The 23,150-nt window shown below is 37.6% G+C and overlaps 1 protein-coding gene across 1 annotated transcript; it reads right to left on the reverse strand.

Moving 5' to 3' along the window:
- Positions 1 to 18,822, reverse strand: LOC132551534 (uncharacterized). Its single transcript, XM_060215685.1, has 3 exons — positions 18,546 to 18,822; positions 2,394 to 2,545; positions 1 to 90 (listed from the first exon to the last, which is right to left on the reverse strand). Exons 1-3 carry the CDS (start codon positions 18,820 to 18,822, stop codon positions 1 to 3), a joined length of 519 nt encoding a protein of 172 aa, XP_060071668.1.
- Positions 18,823 to 23,150: the final 4,328 nt, after the last annotated feature.

Here is a 23,150-nt window from a genome sequence, read left to right on the forward strand (position 1 = left end):
TCACAATCGCATGTTATCCGTCGTATTGTTTCGCCCTAGTCTATTTAGCAAAGACATTGCAGCATAGACCTCGTTGATTTTCATATTTATCTGTAAAGAGAAAATCGTGATTTGTCAGAATAACAGGTTGGTGAAGAGGAAATTAACACAAAACAAAATTCAAAATGAAGACGCTTCACTAAAATCGAAGACAAATTCTCCAAGAAGTCGAGGTGAAGTAAAGCCATCGTGTCTTCGTTCGCTATAACCCTCCACGTTAAAATATATATATATATGTGTTTCTTCTTTTTACGACGACTGTCTTGTCTCAATGACATCGAAAACGAGCCAGCCTTTTATACAACTAAGAATAACATCACAAAGGACATAGTCACAAATCTGTTACGATCATTCAGAAAAGGTGTTGGAATAGATAGTGACACTTCAAAACATTTAGCAAGAAAACAAATTGTTCAATATTTCTATCCATTTAGTATGTCCCCATAACGAAGTGAGGCCTATTGATTTTAACTTCGTTTCTTCATATTTTTATTAGAATCTAGCCTGTAATAAATATATATCTGTTGCTGCATCTAAAATGTATAATGCAAAACTGCATCTCAAATGAATAATGTATGAAATCTGTGATTTTAATTTAATCATAACCTGTTGCCGCGGGATGTTCAGAACACTGATACAGTATTACTGATATATACATAACGCTAATACAAATTCCGCTAGTATAGGTTGTTAATTACCTTCAAATGATTTTACTTTGTCTGAGTGTTGCAGCAGTTACTTGTTTTTGTTTTTAGATTTTTATTCATCATACCATCAACGGGTTTCATTGTAGACAAGACAATATACTGATCTTTTCAGTAGTGAACCATAGATTATGAAATTTTCGAGTCATTAAGAAGTTTTGCAACACTGATTCTTTCAAGCGCATTTGCGATAGTTTCATCAAAATTTGGTCAAGGTCAGTTATTGTTTAGTTGGAACGATCATTTACATAATGATTCACGTTATTATGTGGAGTCATATTTTCATGGGTATTAAATTTTTATTTCTACGTGTAAGGATTACTGTGTCTATCCCTTGTGTACTTCACAGATTTAAGTCCTTTATAATATGCTTAATCCTTTATTTGTATTTTTTCAGAATTTAGGGTGCCAGCATATTTGCATTCTTTCAATTTCTATTCAACCACCAAAAATATATTACAACATACAGAAATAATGATAAAAATCATTTTATTGATTGATATTACATTCTGATAATATTGATTTTGATCAAACTCAACTTATCATCAGTAGTTTGATAGTATTGCAACGGATGCGTACTGTCAGTTCGTTACCAAGTTCTATCTTGGACCCAGTAACTGTTTAACAAATAGTAAAACGCCCACCATATATATACAAAATACTGGCCTGTCTACCCGACTCAAATAATTATATAAACTATACGAATTCAATAACTATACTCTAAACTACACCCGGTAGATAACTAACATTTATTGCACCTTAACACTGATATGTATAGAGTCTCAATACCAACTAAAACACTATATCACATATATACACGCCACCCTGTGTCGGTAGTAAATAATTAACCTTTCACCACAACACCCGTGACTGTACAAACTTGACCGTGACACACTTTGACCAGGTCAGCCTTCACCGCGACACACGTGCATTGACTGCGTCACCTTTTGCCTCAACCACTTGGACCAAGTCAGCTATACACTGTGTCTCGGCAAAACTTGTGCCTCGGCACCCTGTCACTGTACCTGATCAACTACACATTACCCTGTACTATGATCTCCCGTGACTTTGTACATTTGTATAAGACGTGTAAGGATTATTGGTTCCGATTTTAAAGGATTACAGTGGAGCCCTAACTTATTCAGCTAGGCCCAAACTTTTTCAGCTTGGTCACTGTTACCTTTTATTCTCAGCTAGAGATCCTTTACGTTCGTCTGTCAGCATCCGAGGGAGCCTTTTGTATGGTGGAACCTCTATTTATACGACTACCCATCTAATGAAATGCCTTCTTTCAAACAACCAATCAAAAGTGCTCTTCTTTTACAAACTACAGAAATAACTACTACAAGTCTACACTGCTAATCCTTTATTGTGTAATGTTGTAAATCACATGGAATCAATCGTTTCAGTATATATAACATGAACCATTTACGTAACGTTTGTTCAAGGGAGTTAACTCCGGCAAGAATGGTTGGTATTTAAATAGTATACATTTCGGCAGACAAAACTTGTACGATGTCTCCGTGTGGTCATGTCATCTAATTTCATCAAGGTGTACTCAGATCAGTTATTGTTGTATAGTCGCTACGGTTATTAACATAAAAACCGGATTTTTATATACATACTGATTTCAGAGACCACGGCACTTACCGATTTGTAGAACATGCAAGCGACCAGGTTTTCATCCTCTCCATGAGGACAGTGGATTTTCCTGTCACACAGGGCTTTCCGGCGTATACAATAGTATTTACTTTTTCCGATCGGAGTTGGGCATGGTATCTCGTTCTCCTTATCAGCACATTCTAGTAAAGACAAATAACTTCATAATTAATATTTTTAAAAAATCCAATTTCACATATAAACAAAAAACGACAACACAGAACATACACACCGTAGAGTAGTACCTACACACAGAGTATAGGAGTAACTACATACAGTACAGTAGTATCTACATACAGTACAGTAGTATCTACATACATACAGTACAGTAGTATCTACATACAGTACAGTACAGTAGTATCTACATACATAGAGTATAGGAGTAACCACATACAGTACAGTAGTATCTACATACAGTACAGTAGTATCTACATACATACAGTACAGTAGTATCTACATACATAGAGTATAGGAGTAACCACATACAGTACAGTAGTATCTACATACAGTACAGTAGTATCTACATACATAGAGTATAGGAGTATCTACATACAGTACAGTAGTATCTACATACAGTACAGTAGTATCTACATACATACAGTACAGTAGTATCTACATACATAGAATGTAGGAGTAACCACATACAGTACAGTAGTATCTACATACATAGAGTGTAGATACATAGAGTAGGAGTAACTACATACAGTACAGTAGTATCTACATACATAGAGTGTAGGAGTAACTACATACAGTACAGTAGTATCTACATACATAGAGTGTAGGAGTAACTACATACAGTACAGTAGTATCTACATACATAGAGTGTAGGAGTAACTGCATACAGTACAGTAGTATCTACATACATAGAGTGAAGGAGTAACTACATACAGTACAGTAGTATCTACGTAAATAGAGTGTAGGAGTAACTACATACAGTACAGTAGTATCTACATACATAGAGTGTAGGAGTTACTACATACAGTACAGTAGTAACCACATACAGTACAGTAGTATCTACATAAATAGAGTATAGGAGTAACTACATACAGTACAGTAGTATCTACATACAGTACAGTAATATCTACATACAGTACAGTAGTATCTACATACATAGTGTGTAGGAGTAACTACATACAGTACAGTAGTATCTACATACATAGAGTGTAGGAGTAACTACAAACAGTACAGTTATATCTACAAACATAGAGTATCTACATACAGTACATTAGTATCTACATACATAGAGTGTAGGAGTAACTACAAATAGTACAGTTGTATCTACAAACATAGAGTATCTACATACAGTACATTAGTATCTACATACATAGAGTGTAGGAGTATCTACATACAGTACAGTAGTATCTACATACATAGAGTATAGGAGTAACTACATACAGTACAGTAGTATCTACATACATAGAGTGTAGGAGTAACTACAAACAGTACAGTTGTATCTACAAACATAGAGTATCTACATACAGTACAGTAGTATCTACATACATAGAGTGTAGGAGTAACCACATACAGTACAGTAGTATCTACATACATAGAGTATAGGAGTAACTACATACAGTACAGTAGTATCTACATACATAGAGTGTAGGAGTAACTACAAACAGTACAGTTGTATCTACAAACATAGAGTATCTACATACAGTACATTAGTATCTACATACATAGAGTGTAGGAGTAACTACATACAGTACAGTAGTATCTACAAACATAGAGTATCTACATACAGTACATTAGTATCTACATACATAGAATGTAGGAGTATCTATATTCAGTACAGTAGTATCTACATACATAGAGTGTAGGAGTAACTACATACAGTACAGTAGTATCTACATACAGTACAGTAGTATCTACATACATAGAGTGTAGGAGTAACTACATACAGTACAGTAGTATCTACATACATAGAGTGTAGGAGTAACTACATACAGTACAGTACAGTGGTATCTACATACATACTGTACATCGTTTTAATAATATAGGTGTAAACAATATGTCAAACGAATCGAAGTTACAGTCGTTTGAAGATATGGTTCTGCTACCGCTGTTACTTTCAGGCACAGAACCTTTACGTGGCTGCTGTTTAGACAGAATATGACATTTAGATGACTGCTAACGGAGAAATGAAAACCGGGCTTGTTAGGAATTGAATCCATATAAATGAAAATCCAAGGCTTCCCGCAATGCCGGCGTTACTATGAAAACCCCGTAATGGGGTAATGTTTCTGTTGATTCCTGTAGGCGACATCTAGTGGGTAAAATGGCATTAAATAAGATCGGGTTCAGAGACGCCAAATTGGCAATAGTGCGTGTCTAAGTATGATATCGTCGCGTGACAAGGGTATCAATGTCACCAAATCAGGCTGAGTTCAGATACTATTTCATAAAAATAAAGAATAATGATCGGGTAAAACTTACAACGAACCAAACATTACCAGCCCAGGTAAGACAAGATTAAAACTATACTCAAAATCAGCATTGATACAATGTATGTTAACTTCACTAGATGTTAACCTGTCTAAAGTTAACAGTGATACAATGTATGTTAACTTCACTAGATGTAAACCTGTCTAAAGTTAACAGTGATACAATGTATGTTAACTTCACTAGATATAAAACCTGTCTAAAGTTACCAGTGATACAATGTAACTTAACTTTACTAGATGTAAACCTGTCTAAAGTTAACAGTGATACAATGTAACTTAACTTCACTAGATGTAAAACCTGTCCATAGTTAACATTGATACAATGTAACTTAACTTCACTAGATGTAAAACCTGTCTATAGTTAACAGTGATACAATGTATGTTAACTTTACTAGATATAAAAGCTGTCTAAAGTTAACAGTAATACATGGTATGTTTATTTTGCTTAATGTAAAACCTCACCAAAATTAACAGTCATACTATGTACTTGGTGCATTTGAGTAGTCCTAGACTGCGACTTTCGAGCTTGTAAATGATTTTCTACCTCTAACGATATCGATCTATGGCTATCTCGGAAATAGTCTACTTATGCTAAACATTTTGTTTCAATAAGAGTTGACAGTTATTGATGTTTGACTGTTTAGAAATAAGTATTGTAGTGTTGACACGGGTAGACAGCTTTGTCAGAGCTTAGCGTGGGTGACGTTACATTAAACACCATTGTGTAAAAAACAACTAAATATTGTCAGAAAGTTGACAATTAATCATCATTGAAAGCTGTATTCTATTTATGTACATCGTAAATTCGATTTCGATCTTTCAAAATAGATACTTGTCGAGGAATGTACCGCTAAATATTATCAGCATTCCAATTATCAGATAGGAAACTGTAACGATTTAAGTAGAGTTCAGTAAACGATGAAGAAGCTTACAATGTGTTGTCGCCTTGTTTAGGGTAAATGACTAGAGGAACACCGACTTGTTAGCATCGTGATGTCGCCTTGTTCTGTGTCAATGGTTAGGGGAGTACTGACTTGTTAATACCGTGATGTCGCCTGGTTCAGTGTCAATGGTTAGGGGAACACTGACTTGTTAATACCGTGATGTCGCCTTGTTCAGTGTCAATGGTTAAGGAAATACTGAATTGTTAACACCGTGATGTCGCCTTGTTCAGTGTCTATGGTTAGGGGAACACTGACTTGTTAACACCGTGATGTCGTTTGTTCAGTGTCAATGGTTAGGGGAACACTGACTTGTTAACATCGTGATGTCGCCTTGTTCAGTGTCAATGGTTAGGGGAACACTGAATTGTTAACTCAGTGATGTCGCCTTGTTCAGTGTCAATGGTTAGGGGAACACTGACTTCTTAACACTGTGATGTCGACTTGTTTGTGGAAAGGTTAGGGGAACACTGAATTGTTAACACTGTGATGTCGACTTGTTTGTGGAAAGGTTAGGGGAACACTGAATTGTTAACACTGTGATGTCGCCTTGTTCAGTGTCAATGGTTAGGGGAACACTGACTTGTTAACACCGTGATGTCGACTTGTTCAGTGTCAATGGTTAGAGGAACACTGACTTGTTAACACCGTGATGTCGACTTGTTCAGTGTCAATGGTTAGAGGAACACTGACTTGTTAACACCGTGATGTCGACTTGTTCAGTGTCAATGGTTAGGGGAACACTGACTTGTTAACACCGTGATGTCGCCTTGTTCAGTGTCTATGGTTAGGGGAACACTGACTTGTTAACACCGTGATATCGCCTTGTTCAGTGTCAATGGTTAGGGGAACACTGACTTGTTAACACCGTGATGTCGCCTTGTTCAGTGTCAATGGTTAGGGGAACACTGACTTGTTAACACCGTGATGTCGCCTTGTTCAGTGTCAATGGTTAGGGGAACACTGACTTGTTAACACCGTGATGTCGCCTTGTTCAATGTCAATGGTTAGGGGATCACTGACTTGTTAACACCGTGATGTCGCCTTGTTCAATGTCAATGGTTAGGGGAACACTGACTTGTTAACACCGTGATGTCGTTTGTTCAGTGTCAATGGTTAGGGGAACACTGACTTGTTAACACCGTGATGTCGTTTGTTCAGTGTCAATGGTTAGGGGAACACTGACTTGTTAACACCGTGATGTCGCCTTGTTCAGTGTCTATGGTTAGGGGAACACTGACTTGTTAACACCGTGATGTCGCCTTGTTCAGTGTCAATGGTTAGGGGATCACTGACTTGTTAACACCGTGATGTCGCCTTGTTCAGTGTCAATGGTTAGAGGAACACTGACTTGTTAACACCGTGATGTCGTTTGTTCAGTGTCAATGGTTAGGGGATCACTGACTTGTTAGCATCGTGATGTCGCCTTGTTTGTGGAAAGGTTAGGGGAACACTGACTTGTTAACACCGTGATGTCGTTTGTTCAGTGTCAATGGTTAGAGGAACACTGACTTGTTAACACCGTGATGTCGTTTGTTCAGTGTCTATGGTTAGGGGAACACTGTCTTGTTAACACCGTGATGTCGTTTGTTCAGTGTAAAAGGTTAGGGGAACACTGACTTGTTAACACCGTGATGTCGCCTTGTTCAGTGTCTATGGTTAGGGGAACACTGACTTGTTAACACCGTGATGTCGCCTTGTTCAGTGTCTATGGTTAGGGGAACACTGACTTGTTAACACAGTGATGTCGCCTTGTTCAGTGTCAATGGTTAGGGGAACACTGACTTGTTAACACAGTGATGTCGCCTTGTTCAGTGTCAATGGTTAGGGGAACACTGACTTGTTAACACAGTGATGTCGCCTTGTTCAGTGTCAATGGTTAGGGGAACACTGACTTGTTAACACCGTGATGTCGCCTTGTTCAGTGTGTCAATGACTTGTAACACCGTGATGTCGCCTTGTTCAGTGATGGTTAGGGAACACTGACTTGTTAACACCGTGATGTCGCCTTGTTCAGTGTCAATGGTTAGGGGAACACTGACTTGTTAACACCGTGATGTCGCCTTGTTCAGTGTCAATGGTTAGGGGAACACTGACTTGTTAACACAGTGATGTCGCCTTGTTCAGTGTCAATGGTTAGGGGAACACTGACTTGTTAACACCGTGATGTCGCCTTGTTCAGTGTCAATGGTTAGGGGAACACTGACTTGTTAACACAGTGACTTGTTAGGGGAACACTGACTTGTTAACACCGTGATGTCGCCTTGTTCAGTGTCTATGGTTAGGGGAACACTGACTTGTTAACACCGTGATGTCGCCTTGTTCAGTGTCTATGGTTAGGGGAACACTGACTTGTTAACACCGTGATGTCGCCTTGTTCAGTGTCTATGGTTAGGGGAACACCGACTTTTTAACACCGTGATGTCGCCTTGTTCAGTGTCAATGGTTAGGGGAACACTGACTTGTTAACACCGTGATGTCGCTTGTTCAGTGTCTATGGTTAGGGGAACACTGACTTGTTAACACCGTGATGTCGCCTTGTTCAGTGTCAATGGTTAGGGGAACACTGACTTGTTAACACCGTGATGTCGCCTTGTTCAGTGTCAATGGTTAGGGGAACACTGACTTGTTAACACCGTGATGTCGCCTTGTTCAGTGTCTATGGTTAGGGGAACACTGACTTGTTAACACCGTGATGTCGCCTTGTTCAGTGTCTATGGTTAGGGGAACACTGACTTGTTAACACCGTGATGTCGCCTTGTTCAATGTAAAAGGTTAGGGGAACACTGACTTGTTAACACCGTGATGTCGCCTTGTTCAGTGTAAAAGGTTAGGGGAACACTGACTTGTTAACACCGTGATGTCGCCTTGTTCAGTGTCTATGGTTAGGGGAACACTGACTTGTTAACACCGTGATGTCGCCTTGTTCAGTGTCAATGGTTAGGGGGGAACACCGACTTGTTAACACCGTGATGTCGCCTTGTTCAGTGTCAATGGTTAGGGGAACACTGACTTGTTAACACCGTGATGTCGCCTTGTTCAGTGTCAATGGTTAGGGGAACACTGACTTGTTAACACCGTGATGTCGCCTTGTTCAGTGTCAATGGTTAGGGGAACACTGACTTGTTAACACCGTGATGTCGCCTTGTTCAGTGTCAATGGTTAGGGGAACACTGTCTTGTTAACACCGTGATGTCGCCTTGTTTAGTGTCAATGGTTAGGGGAACACTGTCTTGTTAACACCGTGATGTCGCCTTGTTCAGTGTCTATGGTTAGGGGAACACTGACTTGTTAACACCGTGATGTCGCCTTGTTCAGTGTCAATGGTTAGGGGAACACTGACTTGTTAACACCGTGATGTCGCCTTGTTCAGTGTCAATGGTTAGGGGAACACTGACTTGTTAACACCGTGATGTCGCCTTGTTCAGTGTCAATGGTTAGGGGAACACTGACTTGTTAACACAGTGATGTCGTTTGTTCAGTGTCAATGGTTAGGGGAACACTGACTTGTTAACACCGTGATGTCGCCTTGTTCAGTGTCAATGGTTAGGGGAACACTGACTTGTTAACACCGTGATGTCGCCTTGTTCAGTGTCAATGGTTAGGGGAACACTGACTTGTTAACACCGTGAGGGGAACACTGACTTGTTAACACCGTGATGTCGTTTGTTCAGTGTCTATGGTTAGGGGAACACTGACTTGTTAACACCGTGATGTCGCCTTGTTCAGTGTCAATGGTTAGGGGAACACTGACTTGTTAACACCGTGATGTCGCCTTGTTCAGTGTCAATGGTTAGGGGAACACTGACTTGTTAACACCGTGATGTCGTTTGTTCAGTGTCAATGGTTAGGGGAACACTGACTTGTTAACACCGTGATGTCGTTTGTTCAGTGTCAATGGTTAGGGGAACACTGACTTGTTAACACCGTGATGTCGCCTTGTTCAGTGTCAATGGTTAGGGGAACACTGACTTGTTAACACCGTGATGTCGCCTTGTTTAGTGTCTATGGTTAGGAGAACACTGACTTGTTAACACCGTGATGTCGCCTTGTTTAGTGTAAATGGTCGGAGTGTAAATTGTTGGGAGAACACTTACTTATTTAGTGTAAATTATTAGAGGAACACTGACTTATTAACATCACGATACCACTAAGTATAAATGTCTGTTGGAACACTTTATTTTTACACTCTGATGTTGCCTTATTTTTTAATGGGGAAAGCTGACTTCTTCGGAACATTTTCTCCATGTTTGTATGACAATATAGATCTCCCTGCACCAGGAAGCGACGAAAACGGTGACACTGTAGGTAAAATTCGACATATTGTTTGATATAATGTTGAATGTGTCATATAGCTGTGCTCAAGAATTGCTCAGAAGTACCGTATTTGGCCCCTAATGACTAACAATTACTTCTAGACAAGTGAGATTTCTAGGATTTCTGTAGACCAAGAGAATGACTATCGTTTAACAAGGTATGAACATTGAACAGTATTTAGCTGAATTCCACCAACATTTCCCTTTGGTATTCATCGCGTTTGTTATCTTTTATAGCTGTAGAGTACCAAACAAGCCCTCATCCCGAGAAACATTATTACAGGTCCCTGTATACAGACCAGTTTATGGTGACCGATCTAATGTCGTGTCGATAGTGACTTATATCAGGTCATGACCTTACTGACCACTAATATAATTATTTTAAGGCATTAAACGGGCTTCAAAATTACCCTAATCTACATAGGCCCCCAACTCTTCTTTTCAGCTCCGGGACACGTTTCAACTACGAAAGTTATGATAAGGGGCCATTCGGCCCTGGAGCCGTCTACCAAAACTAGTATAATCAAACGATCAGCGCTACAGACGGTTCCGCCCACTGAGTGGGGTTCAAGTCGCCCCCTCACGTCGCGAGAACACGATACCCGGAAATGGGAGGAGTCAGGGAAACGAAAACCTGTCAACCAACCAACCAACCAACTGACCACTCCATAGTGTCCAGCCTCAAGCCATGGTACTAGTGACCAAACCATTGTGACCGACCTTCGGCCGTATTCATAGTGACCAATATCAGACCGTAACTCCTCTTCACCATTGTGACGAGATAGTGTCACCTACAGATTGATGGCAAAATGAATAGATAAATAAAGGGCACACAGTCACGTGACACCAATCAGCTCTCTCTTTTCTGATAGCTACAAGTTTTCCCTATTGATTGAGGATGTCACATACATTGTTGTCTCCACAGACAATCTGTTACAAAATCCTATCCTATTTTCGTTGAAATGTTGATGGAATTTGAGAGTATTTGTGGCAGTGACGGAAAAATGTGCGATAATCATCGATAAGTGATTTCTTGTCATATCACCTAGGAGACTGTTTTGTATAAAATGCGGCATAGTTGTGTATCAGTTACAAACAAAATTACGGATCGTCTTATCGCGGAATGTCCTCCCACACCCAGCTAATTTCCATTCAGAAAACAAAATCTTCTCTTTTCTTTCCGTTTTATATCTGAAACCTTGATATGGCTTGAACTAAATGGATTTCCGACACACGTTCCTTTGTTTTCGCTCCAACATCGGTGAAAAACCCAAGGTCATGATACAATGGAAGCACTTACCTCGTCACACTGCACTTTGTCACTACATTGTCAGCAGTTTCCAACATTATAACAATGATATAGGATATATCTTATATGTCTCGAAGACAAGATTTGTGAAGTTAATCGTCACATAAAGCTGGTTATTCCTAATGCGGGGGTTATCCTATGACATTTGGTATGTTCATAATGACTGAGTACTCACATCGCTCCCTGTCGCTTAATAATTAAACACACTAAAATATGCATTATATGACGTAGCACTGCAGTCATTACAATTAGAACTTCAAAGTTAAGTGGAACTCCCTAAGGAACACGTTGTATTACTGAACACATTTACGGTCTGACAACTTACGTCATTGCTTCATACAAAACGGTCTAAATTTTGTGACATGAAATTAAAGTGTAAGAGACTAGAATTGAATTGAATTAATTTAAATTGAACATCTGTATTTCCTCCAACAAGTGAAGATCATCAAACAAAATATATAGGAAAAAAATGTTATATAAACATATAGTAATTAATATTTTTGATAAATATTATGTTTCATATTTACATCAGTTGATCTTTAACCTTTTATCCTGAATGTTTCACCATTTTTTTACCACTGAGTTACTTCACACATTATATTATCGCTAAAAACACATACAATATTACACACGTTGCAGCCATTGACCAAGTGCTGCTTTCATCTGGTATAATGTTTTTGCTGGTTCGACCATGATTAGTTTCCAGTGTTCTGAACTTACAGTTGGTGCCATAGTTTCTCCTCCATGTAGGAATTCTGAAAGTCTCTCATCGTCATTTAGAATATTAACGCTCTGATGAACCGGAAGTAAGTTTACCATCAAAGTTTGTAGGGCGTCTCTTGCGTCAAAATACACCTGACAGTCTATTATGTCAGTGTTTTATGAATATACTATGTACAATATCACGTCTTACAATTTATAAAGACACATACTTTAGTATTTAAGTTTATATAGACACATACTCTAGTGTATTAACGTTTATATAGACACATACTGTAGTGTGTTATAATTTATATAGACACATAGTGTAGTGTGTTACATTTTATATAGACACATACTGTAGTGTATTAAAGTTCACATAGACACATACTGTAGTGTGTTACAGTTCACATAGACACATAATGTAGTGTGTTACAGTTTATATAGACACATACTGTGGTGTATTAACGTTTATATAGACACATACTGTAGTGTATTAAAGTTCACATAGACACATACTGTAGTGTGTTACAGTTCACATAGACACATACTGTAGTGTGTTACAGTTTATATAGACACATGCTGTAGTGTATTAACGTTTATATAGACACATACTGTAGTGTATTAAAGTTCACATAGACACATACTGTAGTGTGTTACAGTTCACATAGACACATACTGTAGTGTGTTAACGTTTATATAGACACATACTGTAGTGTGTTACAGTTTATATAGACACATACTGTAGTGTATTAAAGTTCACATAGACACATACTGTAGTGTATTAAAGTTCACATAGACACATACTGTAGTGTGTTACAGTTTATATAGATACATACTGTAGTGTGTTACAGTTTATATAGACACATACTGTAGTGTGTTAACGTTTATATAGACACATACTGTAGTGTGTTACAGTTTATATAGACACATACTGTAGTGTATTAAAGTTTATATAGACACATACTGTAGTGTGTTACAGTTTATATATACACATACTGTAGTGTGTTACAGTTTATATAGACACATACTGTAGTGTGTTACAGTTTATATAGACACATACTGTAGTGTGTTACAGTTTATATAGACACATGCTGTGGTGTGTTACAGTTTATATAGACACATACTGTAGTGTGTTAACGTTTATATAGACACATACTGTAGTGTGTTAAAGTTTACATAGACACATAATGTAGTGTGTTAACGTTTATATAGACACATACTGTAGTGTGTTACAGTTTATATAGACACATACTGTAGTGTGTTAAAGTTTAGACACATACTGTAGTGTGTTAAAGTTTAGACACATACTGTAGTGTGTTACAGTTTATATAGACACATACTGTAGTGTGTTAACGTTTATATATATATATGTATATTTTAGGACTGAATCTTGCTTATGTCGATTTCATGGGATGATGAATTGAGTTGGTCTTGAGACAAATTTAATGAACTGGATTCTTGTGAATCCAATATAAACGAGGTATGTACGTATCCTTATCATTGAAATGGAATATAGATGATCGTATTGCTGAAGCATGATTAGCCAGTAGTTCTTCTTTCGAAAGTTTGCATAATATATAGGTGGAGTTTCCTATGATGTCAAGCATGACTGTTTCTTTCTGTATGTAGGAACCGTAATAGTGTCTGCAGACAAGATATCGGACGCTTTATCTACAAGCACACTAAGTGTGGATTTAGGATTAGAATCGAAGAACATTGAATCGTGTCTCGATTTCATTTCAGATTTCAAACAGCGTATTATTTTAAGAATACTAGACCATTCGTTCATCTATTCTCTGGCATGATTTTCAGCAGAATTGGAAAGTTCTCATAGCTTACCATGTTGTATTATACTTAAATCACCAGTAACTAGACGCCCAATATCTTTTACAGCGTATTTGAAAAGTTTACAGTGCATTACAAAATATTTGTCAGTTTATTACAACATGTTTCTCTCATCAAAATCTATCTCATAGTGCATTACCATATATTTTAAGGGTATTGCTAAATTTTAATTGTTTTTTTACAGAAATGTTCTAATTTGTATTACATATATATGATAACCTGTATAGTGCGATATGTATTGTTTCTACAATGTCCAATGAAATTATTCCCACCAGAAACCATTGTTTCTTAAATATCCATTGAAATGTTCCCCACCAGAAACCATTGTTTCTACAATGTCCAATGAAATTATTCCCAGCAGAAACCATTGTTTCTTAAATGTCCAATGAAATGTTCCCCACCAGAAACCATCGTTTCTACAACGTCCAATGAAATGTTCCCCACCAGAAACCATTGTTTCTATAATGTCCAATGAAATGTTCCCCACCAGAAACCATCGTTTCTAAAACGTCCAATGAAATGTTCCCCACCAGAAACCATCGTTTCTACAACGTCCAATGAAATGTTCCCCACCAGAAACCATTGTTTCTATAATGTCCAATGAAATGTTCCCCACCAGAAACCATTGTTTTACAGTGCCCAATGAAATGTTCCCCACCAGAAACCATTGTTTCTATAATGTCCAATGAAATGTTCCCCACCAGAAACCATTGTTTTACAGTGCCCAATGAAATGTTCCCCACCAGAAACCATTGTTTCTATAATGTCCAATGAAATGTTCCCCACCAGAAACCATTGTTTCTATAATGTCCAATGAAATGTTCCCCACCAGAAACCATCGTTTCTAAAACGTCCAATGAAATGTTCCCCACCAGAAACCATTGTTTCTATAATGTCCAATGAAATGTTCCCCACCAGAAACCATAGTTTCTATAATGTCCAATGAAATGTTCCCCACCAGAAACCATTGTTTCTATAATGTCCAATGAAATGTTCCCCACCAGAAACCATTGTTTCTATAATGTCCAATGAAATGTTCCCCACCAGAAACCATTGTTTCTATAATGTCCAATGAAATGTTCCCCACCAGAAACCATTGTTTCTATAATGTCCAATGAAATGTTCCCCACCAGAAACCATTGATTCTATAATGTCCAATGAAATGTTCCCACCAGAAACCATTGTTTCTATAATGTCCAATGAAATGTTCCCCACCAGAAACCATTGTTTCTATAATGTCCAATGAAATGTTCCCCACCAGAAACCATTGATTCTATAATGCCCAATGAAATGTTCCCCACCAGAAACCATTGTTTCTATAATGTCCAATGAAATGTTCCCACCAGAAACCATTGTTTCTATAATGTCCAATGAAATGTTCCCCACCAGAAACCATTGTTTTACAGTGCCCAATGAAATGTTCCCCACCAGAAACCATTGTTTCTATAATGTCCAATGAAATGTTCCCCACCAGAAACCATTGTTTCTATAATGTCTGATAAAATGTAGAAATATCTTATGTAATTATCGTGCTTCAATTGTCGCACGGAAAACAATACAATTTGAACAAATATAGTTTCCCTGTTTACCCTTCAGCTACCACTAGATACTTTTAATTCTATATGTCATATCATATCATTTTCAAATTATGTTTTCCCCCACATGTACTAAGATACAGTACCTTCTTCACGTGATATCGTTTGCAGCGTATCTAGCTCCTTCCGTGATATAGCGTACAGAATATTTATTTCACTCACAGGATATAGCATAGTATGGTCTTTATCTGCTCCACGTGATATAGAATACAGAATATTCACATTCTTCACGTGATATAGTGTACAGAATATTTATCTGCTGCACGTGAAAAAGTACACAGATGATTCATTTACTTAATGTGATATAGTTTACATAGTATTTATCTGCTTCACCTAATATGGCATACAGAACGTTTACCTTCTTCACTTTATATAGTATACATAATGTTTATCTCTATCACGTGATATAGCGTACAAAATATGTTTGTACTTCACGTGATATAGTGTACAAAATATGTTTGTACTTCACGTGATATAGTGTACAAAATGTGTTTGTACTTCACGTGATATAGTGTACAAAATATGTTTGTACTTCACGTGATGTAGCGTACCAAGTATTCATCCGCTTCACATGATATAGTATACAGGATATTTATTTGCGTCATGTAGTATAGCATTGAGAGTATTTATCTCCGTATGACATAGTATACAGAGTATTTATCTCCTCCGTATGACATAGTATACAGAATATTTATCTCCTTCACGTGTAAAAGCGCAAAGAAGAATACTACAAAGGTATTTGACACGCATAACGTTCACTTATCCTCTTCACATATCGACACATTATGAACAATCGTATTTTAACATGTAAAATATCTTTTTGATTTGTTCATACTAAAATCGTCTTAAAGATGAGAGCTCAACAACGTAACAAAACTTGTAAAAGAGCAAAATAAAACCACCAACCAAAGAGTAGATCTTATAAACTATGTCAATAGAAGAATATATGATATACATATTAAAGAGTATGACTATTATACAAAAATAACATGGGGAATAGTATTAAGAGCATACATCATATAAAAGTTACCATATAAAGATTTACAGGGCATATATCATATAACGGTTGAGGGGGGATATAACATATAACGGTTGTGAGGGGTATAACATATAACGGTTGAGGGGATATATCAAATAACGGTTGAGGGGAGATATATCATATAACGGTTGAGGGGAGATATATCATATAACGGTTGAGGGTAGATATAACATATAACGGTTGAGGGGAGATATATCATATAACGGTTGAGGGTAGATACATCATATAACGGTTGAGGGGAGATATATCATATAACGGTTGAGGGTAGATATAACATATAACGGTTGAGGGGAGATATATCATATAACGGTTGAGGGTAGATACATCATATAACGGTTGAGGGGAGATATATCATATAACGGTTTATATTTTATAGAAATTTATGGGGTATATTATATAAATGTTTTCGGGGTATAGTATATAAAGGTTTACGGGGAATATTATATAACGGTTTACTTGGGTATATTATATAAAGGTTTACGGGGAATATCATATAACGGTTTACTTGGGTATATTATATAACGGTTTACTTGGGTATATTATATAAAGGTTTATGGGGGTATATTATATAAAGGTTTACGGGGGTATATTATATAACGGTTTATGGAGGTATATTATATAAATGTTTACGGGGAATATTATATAACGGTTTACTTGGGTATATTATATAACGGTTTACTTGGGTATATTATATAAAGGTTTATGGGGGTATATTATATAAAGGTTTATGGGGGTATATTATATAAAGGTTTACGGGGTATATTATATAAAGGTTTATGGGGGTATATTATATAAAGGTTTACAAGGGTATATTATATAAAGGTTTACGGGGGTATATCATATATCGGGGTATATTATATAAAGGTTTCCGAGGTATCTTATATAAAGGTTTACAAGGGTATATTACATAAAGGTTTACGGGGGTATATTATATAAAGGTTTACGGGGTATATTATATAAAGATTTGCGGGGTATATTATATAAAGGTTTACGGGGGTATATCATATAAAGGTTTACGGGGTTTATTATATAAAGGTTTACGGGGTATATTATATTAAGGTTTACGGGGATATATTATATTACGGTTTACTGGGGTATATTATATAAAGATTTGCGGGGTATATTATATAAAGGTTTACGGGGTATATTATATTAAGGTTTACGGGGGTATATTATATAAAGGTTTAGGGGGTATATTATATAAAGGTTTATGGGGGTATATCATATAAAGGTTTACGGGGTATATTATATTAAGGTTTACGGGGTATATCATATAACGGTTTACGGGGTATATTACATAAAGGTTTACGGGGGTATATTTATATAAAGGTTTACGGGGTATATCATATAAAGGTTTACGGGGTATATCATATAAAGGTTTACGGGGTATATCATATAAAGGTTTACGGGGTATATTATATTAAGTTTTACGGGGATATATTATATTAAGGTTTACGGGGGTATATTATATAAAGGTTTACGGGGTATATCATATAAAGGTTTACGGGGTATATTATATAAAGGTTTACTGGGGTATATTATATAAAGATTTGCGGTGTATATTATATTAAGGTTTACGGGGGTATATTATATAAAGGTTTACGGGGTATATTATATTAAGGTTTACGGGGATATATTATATTACGGTTTACTGGGGTATATTATATAAAGATTTGCGGGGTATATTATATAAAGGTTTACGTAGGTATATTATATAAAGGTTTACGGGGGTTTACGGGGTTTATTATATAAAGATTTGCGGGGTATATTATATAAAGGTTTACGGGGTTTATTATATTAAGGTTTACGGGGATATATTATATAAAGATTTACTAGGTATATTATATAAAGGTTTACGGGGGTATATATATAGTAGGTATATAGATCTATTAACAAATGTGTATCAATAGGCTGTTGATAGATGTTGCTGTACAGGATACTAAAACCATACTCACCTATTATTGGTAAATGATGATCGGATATTGTATCGTAGTAAATGTTGGCTTTATGATCCGGGTCAGCGGAATACTTTTCTGAATGTCTTCTGTCGGTAACTTTTAAAAGGTCCTCAGTATCATCGAACTGTGCATAGATCTTTCTCAGAAGTTTCAGTCTCCACGATATCCTTTTATAATTGGCATTACGGTGTCTATAAGCCATAACACCACATATCGCCCCCTGTAGAAACACAAGTAGGCAGTAAAAGCTTAAAGATAACCCACCAATATTCATCACACTGCTAGGGTGTCTTCACACAGGACTGACAGGCATTGGGAACTACTCGCCTTAGTTGGTCAAGCAGAGTTGTGAGGGCCCTTGTTGAAACACATTGTTTATAAGCAGTGTCAACACCCACCTATCCGTGCCACAGACCGCTGCTGATGCTCACCTAGTGCCCTACCACCAACACTGTTTATATCACAGTACTAATGCTTTCAGTTATTGACATACATTAATTTTTAAACGGTCGTGATCAGGTTTATAATATCGTATGTCAGGCTTTATATTACATCTACCCTCAAAACGTGAGAGGATGACGAGCCGAGCCGGATACGTGTGACACTACCAGAGATACAGAACGGGTGGTGAAGCGGACCACCGAAGCAATCGATGCGGGGAGACAACAATCAGCGCTGCCTCCACAGCCGATGACAGCCAATGACAATCCTTGATATGGGTATACAGCATATGCATATATAAATTGACTGTAATCAATAGTCAGGAGTCACTGGACAATCAGCGTGTTTAACAAACACACGAGTTAGCGTAAATTTCTTTTTTGTAGTTAGCAATCGTAATCACCAGCCATACGTTTCATTGTAACACTTAACTGTAACACAACAGTCGTTATCAAATCCTGATATTTAACACATATCCACTCTACCGTAAATAGGAGTGGTCCCTGGTATTATTATCAGGAACCCTGATTTCAACATTTTTCATCAGGGTTACTGTTTCTCTTTATCACAAATGTAGCTTACAAAAATCATATTTTGGCGGGAAAATTACTTTTATAGATTGTCGTGTCCAATCCTTGTTGTTATATATATATATAATGATACAGTGGTGAATCACAGATTGTCGTGTCCATTCTATGACGTCATATATATATATAAGGAAAACTTCCCATCTCGAATATAAAGTGTTGTGCTAGTACGCTACACACTGGTCATTTGTCTGAAGAACATGCCCACATAGTTATCGATACTTCACACTGTAATATTTTACTGAATAAAGCTAAAAAAGAAAAAAACAAAACAGGAAAAGACATATACCTAGGCACTATGATGCATATTGCTTTAGCTGTCGTACAGGCATCTCAATGAAGCCTTTTTCGCAATTTTTCACACGATTTACTCTACACAAGTAAATCGCGGTCAAACACCTCTATATAAACACTTGTAACATGCACAGGAAATTAGCTTGATTTCTAAGAATTTTCTGGTATGAAGATATATCTGGACTTTTCTTGTGACCACAACACAGTGTATTTATTTGTTTTATATATTTGTAATTGGATCGCACCGTCTGATTAAAGTATTTATTCGTAATTAAAGATGGCGCAGGTGTAAGAGTTACCGTACGATAGAAACTGGAGCGATGTGAAGATATAGGGTTCCTTTTCATATGAGAGATTATGAAACTTGCCTCATATAATTGTTATTACTTTCTAATTAAATTGTTATGGGACTGAAAGACTAAGTAGATTGTAAATGGAAAGGAAACCTACAATCAAAGTACACACAAGTGTATGGTGTTTCGGTCTGAAATATAGGAACTGTACACCCAAGTGTATGGTGTTTCGGCCTGAAATATAGGAATTGTACACTCAAGTGTATGGTCTTTTGGCCTGAAATATAGGAACTGTACACTCAAGTGTATGGTCTTTTGGCCTGAAATATAGGAACTGTACACTCAAGTGTATGGTGTTTCGGTCTGAAATATAGGAACTGTACACTCAAGTGTATGGTGTTTCGGTCTGAAATATAGGAATTGTACACTCAAGTGTATGGTCTTTCGGCCTGAAATATAAGAATTGTACCCGTAAGTGCATGACCGTTCGGCCTTCAATCTGAAACAAAAGAACGTTTAAAATGATATAGGTCACGCAACCATAAAGCGACGTCATACAAAGAATATACTCTATTTTATTCTATACAGCGGGAAATACTTTCGTCTTTACAAATGTCAATAAAATCGCTTAAACGGTTTCATATTTATGGTCAATACTCTCACAACAATATCCAGTGCTATAATTAATTGTAGTAAGTTTTTTTGTCTGGTTTGACCGATGTTCGTAAACATTAAAGATGGCAACTTAATCCACGGGGATGAGTACACATAGGTCTGACACACGAGCTGATGATGACGTGAAAATATGGTCATTCATAAAAACAATTACATACACCTGATATATATATATACGAAAGATATATTTATCTAAATGAGCACAATTAGTAAACAACAGGGAGGGGGGGAGGGGGAGGGGGGCGGGGGGATATAAACAAACATCAAGGTAAAATATCAAAATTATACAGTTCTTACGTCATTTGGTCTACCATATCTGACTAAATGCTGACAATTTGTATATGCATATAATCTTATCAATTAATCACATCCGGTGCAATACTTTGGGGACTTGCTGCTGAGGAGAGAAATTATTCGGATGTAACATCCTGTTACAGTATCATAATACCACCCCCTTCTACCTGTGCGTCATATACCATAACTCATTGTCCTCATCCATATTTCTCTTTCATGGCACCTTGCCGATAATCATAACTCTAGCAAAAACCAAGCCCACACTATCTAGAGCAGGAGCTCACAGGGGTCAGCCTAGCTGGAAAGGTAACAAAATTTGTTGTGCACAGCAAGGATCTATATACTTGGGCAAACAAAGAAATGAAAGTCTGTCGGTCCCCTGCTGGTGGGTGTGGTTCTCAGAGGCAGGATAATACATGGAAAATTTGAGCTAGCTTAGCTTTCATGAGTAACAAAGAAAAACAACTCAATATGTAATAAGCGTGATAAAGTGTATTAGAAATGACGAATGACAGAATTTTTTCGTAGTTGGGTACCCCTGCCAGAGCTCAAAAAAGGGCCCCAAAAAATCATGCTAGCTCAGTTCATGGGGTAACAACTTAAAACCAGCCTCAAATATATCAGTAGGGCCCACTTTAACAGAAAAGAGTAGTGACAGACATTTTCACTGGTGGGGGGTCTGAGCCAGACACCCCAAAGTACCATGCCCTACAGCTAAGCTAGCTCAGTTCATGGGGTAACAACTTCAAACTAGCCTCAAATTTATCAGTAGGGCCTACTTTAACAGAAAAGAGCAGTGACAGACATTTTCAGTGGTGGGGGAGGGTCTAGCTCAGCTCATGGGGTAAAACTTAAAACTAACCTCAAATTATCAGTAGGGCCTACTTTAACAGAAAAGAGCAGTGACAGACATTTTCAGTGGTGGGGGATGCCCTCAAAATACCTTGCTGATAGAACCATTTTGTCATGCATGCATGACTTTTTAAACCTTTTTACTTGCTCCAGCCCAATGGATATATCAACACATTACCTAATATTGCATTGAATATCCTCTCAGGCCTACATCGTGAATAACTAATCCCAGAGGAATTTTTTCCACCCAGAGTCAGTGAATCCATCATAGATACAATCCTAATTCAAAACAGTGGGCGTTTTCTCCAGCCAGTCAAAAGAACGAAAGTTCAGAACTTCGCTGCTGAGAATGCAAAGAAGAAGGTACCTGCTCTGAAGAAAGCCTTTACAAATGCAGAGAGCCTGCGTGATGCTTTCATCCTTTTGATAGTGGCTGTCGCAGAAGAAACAAGCGTAGACCTTCGCAAGGTCCTGTCCTTCCCGATCATCTCATATCCCCTGTCAATTACACACTGTGATGGGTCAAATGTGAAGACAGTCAAGGCAGCACTGCTCAACAAGCTGGAGTCCATGCAGACAGTTCTGTTCACAGAGAAAGACCTCTCACAGGGGTATGCACAGATCTTTGATGGTGGACTGCTTCTCCACTCGACAGTGTCGCAGACGAATATTGGAACATCATACGGATCCATTGCTCGGTCAATCCTGTCTACTGTTTGTAAGGGGAGAGCCACAGAGGTACACGTATGCCTTGACAAATTTGTCACAAATTCCATCAAGGACAGCGAAAGGGAGTTGCGCGGAGCAATTGACTGCCAGTACACAATCACAGGACCTGATCAGAAGGTGCGGCAGAATGGTCAGAAACTCCTTGGGAATGGCAATTTCAAGGATGAACTGGGAAAGTTTCTGTTGCATGAATGGGTAAAAGAGCACTACCGCAATATCTTTGGAGGGAAAAGAGTTATTGTGTCATATGGAGGAGACTGCTACCAGTACATTCCTGATGACCAACAGCAAGTGATATCTGTCACGAAGCCAGCACACCTGCAAGGAGACCATGAGGAGACAGACACACTCATAGCCTTCCATGCTGCCAACGTCATAGCTGGACAGATAATCGTCAGAGCCTCAGACACAGACGTGTTGGTGATCCTCATAGGTGC

Source organism: Ylistrum balloti, unplaced genomic scaffold (assembly GCF_031769215.1).
Source record: "Ylistrum balloti isolate Yb309-2 unplaced genomic scaffold, AGI_CSIRO_Ybal_v1 Utg370204, whole genome shotgun sequence".
Taxonomy (NCBI): domain Eukaryota; kingdom Metazoa; phylum Mollusca; class Bivalvia; order Pectinida; family Pectinidae; genus Ylistrum; species Ylistrum balloti.

What these genes read in the sequence shown, in the direction of transcription:
- LOC132551534 (XM_060215685.1), bottom strand. Translation starts at nt 18,822, where the DNA reads ATGAATATTGGTGGGTTATCTTTAAGCTTTTACTGCCTACTTGTGTTT. An exon ending in TCATCATTTACCAATAATAG is followed by an intron (nt 2,546 to 18,545) that starts GTGAGTATGGTT and finishes TGTCTTTACTAG; the next exon opens with AATGTGCTGATAAGGAGAAC. An exon ending in CTTGCATGTTCTACAAATCG is followed by an intron (nt 91 to 2,393) that starts GTAAGTGCCGTG and finishes TTCTCTTTACAG; the next exon opens with ATAAATATGAAAATCAACGA.